Source organism: Pipra filicauda, unplaced genomic scaffold, assembly GCF_003945595.2.
Source record: "Pipra filicauda isolate LSUMZ 115617 unplaced genomic scaffold, ASM394559v2 scaffold302_size1215360_pilon, whole genome shotgun sequence".
NCBI lineage: Eukaryota > Metazoa > Chordata > Aves > Passeriformes > Pipridae > Pipra > Pipra filicauda.
The window spans coordinates 717,302-729,886 of record NW_024104424.1 but is presented as its reverse complement, the minus strand read 5'-3'; the positions used below and the strand labels follow the sequence as shown (position 1 = coordinate 729,886).

General features: G+C 36.6%; 1 protein-coding gene across 3 annotated transcripts in view; it reads right to left on the bottom strand.

The window, feature by feature from the left end:
* Nucleotides 1-12,585, bottom strand: part of EPHA3 (EPH receptor A3) — a 209,935-nt gene that overhangs the window by 129,736 nt on the left and 67,614 nt on the right. For all 3 annotated transcript variants that reach the window (XM_027722724.2, XM_027722731.2, XM_039383301.1), the window contains exon 3: nucleotides 9,511-10,171. In XM_027722724.2, the coding sequence (XP_027578525.1) occupies nucleotides 9,511-10,171 (661 nt within the window). The remainder of the gene's footprint in view (nucleotides 1-9,510; nucleotides 10,172-12,585) is intronic.

Genomic DNA, 12,585 nt, shown 5'->3' with positions numbered 1-12,585 from the left:
CCATCCTCTTTATTTACAAGTACTTATTCGTAAGATCTCAAGGTGAAAGTTCTGGACACCCCATCTTCACAGTAATGTTAGAGACATTATACACCGTAAAAATGACAGTTTAATGAATGGTCTATTAATTGAAGAAACAGAATGTTCAGTAGCTGTGATTACCTGAGAATTCAAAACTACTTCTTCAGCTAAAATGCCCTGTTTCCCACCCAACTGCTTCCCCCTGCCCGGTATGAACACCAGTTTTACAGCTGGAACAGTGATCTCGTGTTCATGGTTCATACACCTTGACTTCACTTCAAGTCACAGTCCCTCAGCCCTGCTTTAGTTTCCCATATTATTCTTTTGGGAGCAAAACCTGAAAATTCCTAGAACAGAATAGAAGAGTAGCTTCTTAAAATAAACTGCCCATAGCTGTCAGCTCAGTGTTAGGATCACATTACCAAAATCAGAAAATAATCCTGTTGAGCCTTCAGGGAATTCAAGTTGTTCTGGCATCTAAAGAGGCACGTTACAGCAGATGGAGATGCCCCTGCTAAACTGCAACTACAGAATATTGAATAATTTGCTCGTATTTCTTTTTATAATAACAATGACTACATTATGTCATTCATTATGAAAAAAAAAGGAATTCTTACTTACTGAATTCTACAACATCCTACTATTAATGTGGCATAAAAAAATGCTGCAGAACACATTCATAAATAAAAACTTTCTACACATGCATACCTAAAACTTAGAATTACCTCTTACAGAGATTAAGGGGCTGTTCAGGTTAGGTCAAATTCTGCATGAGCGAACTCTGTATAAGGTTGCGAAACATCAAAGAACATGCTGAATATTTGACTTTCTTATGTTTGTCAAACTTCCTGTCTTTTCTTAGTTCAGCTGGGTAGCAGATGACTGTTTCAACATATTTTACTGCTTTACTGTAATCACCTTAGAGATTTTCTATTTTTTTTTTTTTCCTAAGAGAATGAAAGAATTTTTTTCTTCCTTAAGGAACAGTTTTGTGTCCCATCCTTATTAAGGGTGGGGAGACAGGGGGATGAGACACACCAAAAAAAATGATGCATTCCTAGGGGCAAGTGCACTATTGGTTGAAGGTTTTTGGTCAATTTTTTAGTGGCATTTCTTAGAGGTAAGAGCTGGGCGCCTCTAAGTTATTTATTCTGTTATTCCCCTTACCTTAAAAATCTCTGCCACATCAAAGAGAAAAGAGTCTAAGGGGTTTTTTTACCTAGAACTAATTCTTGTGACAAATGATTCCCCTCCTCCAAACTGGAGGACAAATGAATTCTTCATAAGATTTTGAACTCCCGAAGACCACCTCACTCCTACATGTAAACTGACCACTCCTGTTCAGGCTGAGCACAAGAAATCACTATTTCCGTTAGGTCTCATGCTATGTCACATGCTCAATTTAGTAGAATTTAAGTATGTGTATAAAGGTAGTGTCATTTAAGTAAATTCTTAAATACCCTGCTAAAAACATATGAATCCAAGTGTGAGTGTGAGAGAGACACCCCCTCTAATAATCATGTTATTTTGCTTGAAAATTTTGAAGCAATCATTCTATGAAACTTTATTATGTTTTTACAGCACAAACAGCAGCCTGGACAGGGCTATAAACAAACTGTGTATTTTTAAAGCCCAACATCCTTTTCTGTCAATTAATCATCATCGTTAATAAAAAGTATTATTTCAAAATAGCTATAAAAGAAGCATTCCTGGGTGGTTTAAGGTATGATTCAAGAAAGCATTCCAAGACTGGAAATACCAATGGCAAGTAAAAATGCATTACTTCAACCATATTGTTGAAGAGAACTGATCTGTATCACTCCTGCAGTTCCTCAGGCCTGTCACAGTGTCAGCTTTTACCATATGGCTCTTCCTTCCCTTGTTGAAAGTGAATCTTTCTGTCAAAGAGCAGCTGTTCTAAATTATCACATCAAATTTTAACCTTACAGTAGACAACCACTGAACCCACAGATTCATGACAGTGAAATAGTTTCACCTCCTTGACATGTGAAGGATTGTTTTAGGTCTCTCTCTGCCTAGCAGAGATAGCTACACTGATTGCCAGGGTATCTGATGCAGGCAGGCACTTAAAGCTGAAGCCACAAACAAATTTTATGCCATCAACTTTGCATCTTCTCTCCCTAAACACACTGTGTGAAGTCCATGTTATTATTTTCCTGGTGTGCTACCGAGAATAAAACTGCGCTTTCAAATGCAAGCAGGATGAGACATTCCAAATGCAACCCTCATTATCCAGTTTGTAATCCAAAGAAACAGTAAATTCTGATACTTTTCCTGCAGTCTAAGTGTCTCAATAAAGTCTGATATCAATTGCTGGTTATTTAGATGTCTGCCAACAGCCTGTTTTAACAACATCTTGTGCTTCATGCTGAGAAGCAGCAGACACATAGAAGACTCCTGTCGTCTTGTGCTCATCTTTCAAGATGGTTCTTACTTTAAGAGCATTTTCACTGAATGTTATCAAAACTCCCAGCTCTCCCTACAATTGCTCTCTCTGTTTAAAGCCTAGTACCAGCTGTCAGTTGTAATGCAAAGCCCTGTTAGCCTTTATAAGTTCCACTCTGGAACTAATAAGGGATTGTCAAGTAGCTCCTTACACAGACTGCCAGTGGCAGAGAAACGCAGGGAAAAAGAGTGTGTTCCACAAATTCCCACTGACAATACAACCTTTGTGCAGCCTTGAGCTTAAGCCCATATTGAAAATCACCCAAAGACACTACAAGGAGAAACATGCTCAGGATGATACTATTAATTTAGTTTTTAATCTTTTGAAAGCCTCCAAAGAAGCAAACCCATTAAAATGAAAAGGTTAAGGAAATGCCAGCAAGATCCCCCAGGATCCTCTGTGACAGACAGCCCTGAGATATTTGCAGGAAAATCCTGCACAAAAAATTCAACAGTAGGGATATTGAACATATAAGTGTCAGAGAATTAAGGCAAAAATTTTTATGCTAAAAAAAGAAAGGAAATGTTTCACAAACTTGTTAAATTGTAAAGAATCTGGGCAGCAGGGTGTGGTGTGGTGACTTTTTCGTCAGAGTTGGGAGAGGGTTGGTCTTTTTGCTGCTTGAAAAGCTGGTAAGGGCAAATAAGGAAGAAATTGCCAAAATAGACACAATGTGGCAGAGCAAGCACTTCTAAAGTGGTAACATATCTGGATCAAACATAGAGTGCAAGTGTATTAAGTTGCATTTTGTGAGTCATCAAGACTTTTGCAAATATTTCCATTTTCTGGGTAAATCTTTCCATTTCCCAGCTAGTTTCAAGCACAAAATATCAATGCTAAATTCTCTAGTCATGTCATATATTGACACTGTACCACTGAACAACTACTAAATTTTCTAAGGACACTTAATGGTAGGCTCCCAATCATTGAACATCAAAAACTGAATAGAAATACGTATGATCATGTTTTTAAACACCTCTCTCCCAATCTCCAAGAAATTTAGTAAAGATTCCTCTCAAGTAACTGCAAAGGACTGAAAGAACACTTTCTAACATGAGAATGTGCATAGTGTTGTCTCAAAAAATCTCTTTCCTAGTAATTTCAGAATGCTCCTTTTTAATTTTTTGTTCTTCAGGATGTGTGACAAATACACTCACAAACCATAAGATTAAGCCAAATAAATTTTGCCTTAAAAACCCGCATTTAAAATCTGCTGCTTATGATGTACAAATTGGAGAATATTTTCCAAATTGGTTACAGTCAGAGAATGTTATGTAAAAAGTTGGCTGGGACCTTTAGGAAGCATTCAGTGCAACTTCATTCCTCTTCCATAAAAATCATCTGGATATCTTTGACACAACTTACATAAAAGTTAAATAAAGTCTAAGCAGGAAAGTAAATCCTTGGTTGTGTGCTCTGTTTATGTACTTATAGAACATAAAGTAGATAAAAACAATGAATATTTTACAAATGAAGTGATTCATAATTTATAGCTGCTGTCATTTTAGTTTACTAGCTTGAAAGACTAAGAGTCCTTCTAAAAAGCTTCTCTCTTGCTTTTTTTAAAATCAAAACAATACTTCAAATTGAAGGAATAAAAACACACCTCAAACCTCTGCTTTAAAAAATGTGAATCACTTTTTCAGATTTCATGTAAAAGGAAACTTTCTTGATAGTTCCATTATTATATGGTATGATCTTCATATAATCAGTTCCTACATTTTATTAAATATAATTTCTTCTATACAGAGTCTAAGAGTTAAAACTACACTTTTTTTAGCGTGAGCAATACATCTGAGCCACTCAGCTATTTCCAAGGAAAAATGTCTTTGCAGTTGCAGCATGTGTGCCTTCCATCTGTTTTCACTTGTACAAAGTTGAGTAGTTCCACACAGTATCTTTTTCTCTTTACATGTAAAGTTATCTCTTTTTTTTTTTTTTTACTGATCTAAGAAAGTAAAAATTAGATTCACTGATGCAGAGACAAAACGGTTCTTTAAAGCATGGAAAAAAGAAATCTGGAGAGATGTTTTTCTTCCTTTGTATTAATGATGCTTTACATATTTTAATCTCAAGTACAGCATTCATTCCACTGAAAGCATTAAGCAGTGTATGTGATGGTTCAGATTTAGCAGCCAGAGATGGCAGTCCTCTCATATCTCCATAAACTTAGAGAACTATGATTTAAGATATGCTCACTATACAACCTGAAGCTGAAAAATTTAGTGTTAAGGGAAACCTTGTGAAGTCATTTTTGCAATAACCAGACACAGTGGGTGAACTTAACCTCTCTCTCCTTTACCCCTTACTCCCTTTTCTCCCATCCAATCCACCTGATTAATAGCTAAAAATTAAATACATAAGGAAGAGCTGTTGCTCTACATTTTTTTTTCTTCCAGCTTTGTTATAGAAAATGTATCAGTCACTTGTGGTTAAAACTTACAACTTTATTACATAGTATTACATAGAAAATGTACAATTCAGACTTACTCAATTTCAGCAACTACAATTTAGAACTATACCTTCAAACAATAGCATGCAGAAAATGTTATTCTGTGCTTTTTGAGTCATTCTGTTCAGGCTCACCAATTTAATTTTCCATTTGATAAGTGGAGCCACAAAGCTTGGTTTTGGTCTAAAGGGTCACCTGTTGGAAGCATTCAAAAGAACATTCAAGCACACTCATACTCCCACGTGCATAAACAATTGTCCACTGCATGTTTGCTAACTAAGTAGATCATACTGAAAAATAACATTCTCCATGTCCAGCTGGTCTTTCTGAAATGCAGGAAATAAACCAACAACAGAATAGACACATTCAGGATGGAAAAGATTTATTAGTCCAAGCCTGCCAGTGCAGGATTTCCTTTATCATCTGGTTACTGCTTTTTTTAAAAAACAGCTCCTTAAACAAGGCTTCCATTATTTCTCCGAAGAGACTTCTAGATCATTAAAAAACTACAGACTTTTTTTTTCTACCATTTATCCAACATTTTCCCGTTTATTTTGATGTTGTTACCCCACTAATCGACCTTCAGATCGTGAAATCTATTTCCTCTTTCTAGCATTCAAAACAAAACTCAGTCTGCTTCACTCACTGGACAGGTGATGTGAATGCTCCTTTTCTCTTCTTGATCTTTGGGCTGTTCCAAACACTTTGCCATTTCATAATCTCCTGCTGTACTTGCAACTTCAATAGTGCAACCCAAGCCTCATTTCCCTTTTCCTAAGAATCACATTGTTTACTTTGAGTACAGCGGCAGCCAAAAAGGATGAGTTGAGGTATAGAGCAATTTGTCCTTTAAAAAGGAAGGCACCAGTAGAGAGGAAGAGCTGGGAAAAGAGGTATTAGAGATGAGATATTAGACACAAAAGAGACCTTGAAAATTGTAAATATAGAAGCTGGAAAGGCAGCAGTAATTTTCTCACTCTACAAGGGCATAAAAAACCCTATCCCACTGACTCTAAACCAGAAGACTTAAACACAGAAGGAAGTTATGTCTTCCACACAAGACAAGATATGGCATTCATTGCCATAAAAACTTAGAGATTAAAATATAAATGAGCCAAAAACAGGCACATTAATAAGTCACAGGTCGCTAGTTTCTATCATATATAGTCTTTCTTACAACATCTATCTTAAAAGTCAACAGTAGACTGGAAGAAGTTAAAAGGTATGCTCCGTAAAGCAGCATTTTATATAGCTTTATATATATATATATTTTCCTTGGTTTTCCTTAGGAATTTGCCATTAGTGACTGGCAGAGAAAGAATACTAAGGCGGACAAACCTCTGACCTGATCTACTCTGGCTTTGATGGGGAACAAAGAGAAAAGATAAGTTTTCCTTCTTGAGGGAGGAATAGGATGGAGAATATCAGAAATAACAGAAAGCATTTAGTGGGTAGTTCCAGACAGTTGTGATTTTTTTCTCACTAATTAAATCACACTAATCAAAGAGGGAAGATGCTATAAAGATGTAGGCCAACACATCTATTATTTAAGGGGGAAAACAGGTATGAAAGAGTGGGTTTTCCAACTTGCTCCCTGACACATCTTACTGTACTTCAGGCAAAACCAATCCCTCCAAAATACTGAGCAGGTGCAGAAGTCTTTGCTAGAGAAGGTGCTACATCTTAAGCTGTTAAGCTAAAGTATATCACAAATAAGAGAATTCCTCAAAGTCAGGTACACAATTCACTTTTGAGAAATCATTTCTACACACACACGCACACATGCACAGGATGGACACAGTAAAGAGGACAAGGATGGTCACAGTAAAATTCTTTTCCTGACTGACAGGTAGGTATTTTACTGCTTATTAGGATCCTGAACAGGACAATATTCTACCCAACATGAACCAATAAGCTGAGTAAAGCTAGTAGTCCAATCTTGGCTTTTCAGATCTTACATAAAGATGTGTAAAGTTGCATGTTTTTATATCTACACATATACCAATAAGAAGAAATTGTCTGAGCCTTATGTCAGCTTTTCCTGGTTGTGCAGGGAAAAAGCAGTCATGGAAATTGGTACCATTTGTGTTATTTGGGGGCATGACTGTTCCCTAATCATTTTCCAGGTACAAAAAAAAAAAAAAAAAAATCTGTTCTTAATGAAATTTAAATAGGCTGATCTTTTACCATTAAACTCCTTCATTTTAATCATCAGTGATAATCTCCTGCTAAAGCAAAATGACATTGCTTTTGAAAACAGCATTATGGAAACAAACAAAATCAGAAGCAGTCTGGATGTAGAATCAAGTAGTGACAGATGCTGAGCTGTAAAATGTCTTCCCAACTACTGGGAAGACAATAATTTCTGTTACTAATTACTCCTTCAAACTTCAACTGAAACATATTTTTTTTCAGCCCATGCTCGTAACACCATTTTGGATCTTTGTCAAACACTACAATACTGATTCTATTACCCTTTTGTTGACAAAAAAACCCCCAAAACTAAAACCCAAACAAATACAAAAATCCTTAAACCCTAAAAGACAGAGCAAGAGAAAGAGTGATAGAAAAGAAATAAAAAGATGCAGCTTTGAGCCCTAGGTCAAAACTGAACTGTTTTTCCGAGCTTTCCAGCTCCTGCTGAGTTACCAATGCTGACAAATGGGAGGGTTTGAATTACTGACTGCTTATAGAGTGCCCCTTCAATCACACCACACTGGAAATATTTGATAAATATGACTTTCAATAAAAGTTAGTAGGACATAATACGTTAAATCAGAATAAACCAGAAGGACCTGTTGCTGTTGTTAATGGCTTCCTCATATATCACTCCCTTGACCAACAGTGGGTGAGGAAGAAAAAAAAAAAAAGACAAAGAGGTGGGAGAAAGAAAAAAAAGAAAAATAGAAAAAGGTAATTGTCCCACGGTCTGATTTTCTGCCTTCCAAATCATGTATGATATACCAAATTATGTATGATATACTCACATATGCATGTCAACTTACTCCTAATCTCTGCAAAACTCAGTAGGAGCTGCCTTGCCTACACCAAGCATTTGAAAACTTGTTTTTAATAAAAGTTTAGTTTATTTTATTTTGCTTAGCTCAAATTTGGCTCAGTTGTAGTCTGTTGCTTTCTGGAGTGCTTGTCTTTTTCTGCTCATGTGTAACCGAAATTCTAAACCAACAGGTTTCAAACATTTACAAGGCCATGGGCTCTGTAATAAGCAAGACTATAAACACTGGATAAAAGAATATCTGTGATGTTATAGCATTTCTAAGTGTAGCTATAGGAGGCCCTAGATAAAGCGTTTCTGAATAACAAAATATTCTCCCCTGAATTCAGCAACAGAAGAATTTAAATTTTTTTTCTTAATATCAATATTAAGCATACTCAGACTTGGATACCCAATTTATTCATTGATGGCACAAATGATTTAAAATCTACTTAAAAGCAAAATCAAACAAAATACACCCGTAACCCCTTTCCTCCCAGATCTCCCTGGCATTTTCTGAGAAAAGGTCATGTCAGTTAGAGTAACAGTTTTCACAACCACCTGTCTATGGTTTGGTAGCTCCACAGGAATAATTTTTTGATACAAAGTTGCTGTAGGACTCATTAAAAAGGAGTAGGTGCTCTCTCAACCAGGTTCATACTTTAAATTTGTCTTGTAGATACACGGATTTGCACATGTACACATACACACAGCCCCCACTAAACATCTCAGCTACTGCTCCTTCCATCCATGGTATTTCTAGATATTTAACTTTTAGTTATATATTTAATGGAAAACTCTTTGCCACAGCGAGCACCCCTTAAGGCACTCTGTGAAAAGAGGTTTACGGTTCAACTAGCACAAAACTTCAACATGTAATTTTATAAAAAGCATAAAAATGTAAGCCACCATCATTTTGATATCAAAATTAGTAAATGCAACATGCATTTCTCTAACATTTAAAAGACCATTTCTGTAAAAACTCCAGATCACTGGCGTATTCTTGTTCTTGGGAGCATTCACATAACCATAGTTTGCAGAAACAAAAAGTTTGGAGAAAATTATTTTGAGTTAAATACATGAGCATTTATGAAAATGCAATTTTAAAGTTCAACTATTAATTTTCCAAATGTACCTGCATTTAGTTATTATGCTCCCAGAACAATGCTACATGTTTTTTTCTGACCAATCCCAACTAATCAACACAGCTCAATAGCAAAAGTCATACATGGAACCACAAAGTATATAAAAAAAAAATCACATATTTTGACACAAACAAAGCATTTAAGTAAACTATAATATACTGAAAGGAAGTCCAAGAGTGGTAAGAGAGGCTAGATTTGCTACACAGCGTGTTTACTAAAAATCAACTGTGGACTCTCATCAAATACTTTTAGCAAATTACATTATTTACACAGTTTAAATAAATGGCAATTTAAATAAAATGCAATTTTAGGAGCTAACGTATTTCTGTCAGGAATTTGGAGCAAATGAACACACCCCAGTACACAGAGTAGGGGCAGAGGGTGAAGCCCCTGTCAACAGCAGAACTACGAACACGGAAGGCATTGTTACCTTGGCACGCAAAGCCTCTTTCTTCATAGCCAGCATTACACAAGCACTTCCCTATGGGCACTAGCCATTCTCCTTCTGTACTGCAATACATCTTCGGTGGCTCTTCCTCCTTGGAATGGTTGACACAAGATCCCCGTACCTCCACCAGCGACTGGGAGTCCATGGGCACTGTGTCAGGGAACATGGCGAGGTTCTTGACAGTGAAAGGGCACTTTTTGAAGTACACTCGCACCGAGACTAAGGCAACACAAGCACCCACATCTTGGAAAGCCAAGTAAAAGCCTTTCCTGCTGATGGGCCCCACCTCACGGACTTCTGTGTTCAGCTTGAGGATTCTGTCCCCGAGGTCCATCTGGGTGAAGCTCTCATCAGCCGCGATGGTGTCGATCTTTGTAAACTGGTGCTCCTTGAACTTGACCGAGTGGTCATCATCAGATTCCATATAGTACAGATTGAAGGTCTCCTTGCAAGTGCCCAGGACTAGAGGAATGCTATTGCAGTCCCTCAAGGTGAACTTGAGCTCCACATAGATCTTCTGAGCTGAGTTGCGTGGAATCCAGTTTGTTCGCAGCCAATTGTTCTGACTGTGATCCATAACATTGCACACTTGGTAAGTTCTGATCGGGGTATAATGCTCATCAACACCACTAATCTCTTCCCACTGCAGAAAAAAAAAAAGAAAAAAGAAAATATTTTAAAATTAATGATTATACCAATCAAAAATAACACCTAGATGAAAAAGCAAAAATAACTTTGCTTGGATGCTGCTATAAAATAGACAATGAAGTCTGATTGAATTTGCATGCATTTTTTCCTATTAAAACATATAAACATCTTAAATGGACACAGAATTCACCATTAATTAGTCAGTTTTTACTAAGTTATTTCAGGGTGGCATGAAAGAGATGCTATAGCTGTTTGACATTATTAAAAACCTGTGATTTCTTAAACTATACCCATGATTCCAGCATGTCCTTCAACTACACTCACCTGAAATGGAAGAGATTCACAAGGGTACCACCACATTTTAATTGTTAGAATCGATTGTATTTCAAAGATTAAACAAGATTTGAAATCTTACAAACGAGAGCCAATGGCTCCAACTGAAATTCCATACAGTCATTAAAAAGCCTTACAGTTTTCCTTTTATTCAAAGCATGACAATTGATTTTGCCTGGGTTATATGTACTCTGGACAAACAGTCAAGCTCAGCTCAGTTTTCAGAGTTATTAAGAATTACTTCCAACTTACCATTCCTTGGCTAGTTAATTCTTCTGTGGACTATATAGTCTAGGACACTAAAATGTTTTTTGAAGAACACACAGCCATCATTTGTTTTTACAGCAGCCATCAGCTGACAAACTTACTTGACCCACTGAAGGAATAGGTTTTCTATTTTTGAATTACTCACCAGTCCTACCTGATTTCTAAAGTCACACTTACCAGAGGAATATTTAGCAATCACAGGAAAAAAGAAATCCTATGGGGGTACTTACAGTAAATATTTACTGTAAGTCTTTTACCATACACAACTAAGTAACTTTAAGATATATCTTTCTTTGTTTTCTCCTATTCAGGGAGAAAAACTGATAGAGAATATCAGAGCAGATAGAATTAAGGATGTTGTCAGCAGCCATTCTTGCAGGAGGGAGACACTATCACACAAACATCTTCCCTCAAAAATCGTTACCTCAATGTTATATTTAAGATCTCAGTCTAATTACTTGTTTTACATCAACACCTTTTCCTGCAGGACCTTAGTGTACTGCAGAGCAGACAATAGGAGAGGAAAGTATTATTCCCAGTAGGAAAGTAAAGTGCAGAAGTGTTTACAGTTTCTTGGTTTTACAATACAACCATATCTCACACATATACAAAGAAATAAAAAAAAAAAGTGGCCACATCAGAGTAGCATCTGAGAGTTCTCAGTCCCAACCCACTTATTTAAGAAAGTTTTAACATGACTAAGAGCTGGTCTGCACAATGAAATTTTCCACACACCACTGAAGATGTGATTTTAAATCATGTTATTAAACCAGCAGATAAAAGCAGTATAAATACTCTTCCTTTAATTGAAACAAGGTTTATTGTAGTTCACTTTACAGATCGGACTGTACACAAGTTTTATCTCTTCCTGACTAGTTCAACAGAGTTTAAAACACAATCTTGGATGTGTCTACAGCAGCTGAAATGCTGCAGCAAGCCATAACGTGCTACTTTGCCAAAAAAAGCTTGCAGGACAGGGTCTTGCTGAGTCAAAATCACTAGAGCTCATGGCCACTTGAGAGCTTGGCACCATGTGGTAGCTCACCATACAAGCACGAGCTCCCGCCTGCAGCTGGACTCTGGCTCCCAGCCTCTGCAAACTTCCCAAAATTGAGTGAAGAGCTCTCCTCTGACAGATGTCCCTGTAAAAGTTCAGGCCTTGAGCCAACAATCTAACCCTATTGCAAAGAGCCGTTCAGATGCCACAATTGCCTCCAAAGAAGCTGGATGTCCCAATTTATCTGGAGGTCTTAGCTGGACAAATAAAACTCCACTTACAACAACCAGATGAAACTAGACAAGATTATGTAACGAAACCAAATTTTATGAGCATTTTAAGCAACTGATTCCTAAGTTATACAGTGACTACCTTTTCCATACAATTTCTAATCAGTTCATCATATTTTAAATGTCCACTGGGAAATAAAACAAAATCAGGAACCTGTAGAGTTTAAAATATCTCCACAATTCAATAATTATGATCAAAGTAAAAAGCAAGCAGTACATTTGCAATGCTCATACATTGTAGCTTTTCCCAGTAAGCCTTCTTATTGCCATCTCCAGGTGATATTAAAAGATGGTAAGCAGCTTATCAAGAACATTGAGACAATTTTCCTTCTGCAACCCATGAGTTTTTTCTATTAAGTGAGATTTCTCAAACACCTATATTTGTACTCATTTTAATTTTTATTTCTGTACTTGTAACTCATGTATTCAGCTTGCTCCGTAAGGTTACAATAGTTAATAGTCACTTATTCAGTATTACAGTATTCAACGCAGTTTTAATTTGTACACCTATCATTCTAACCT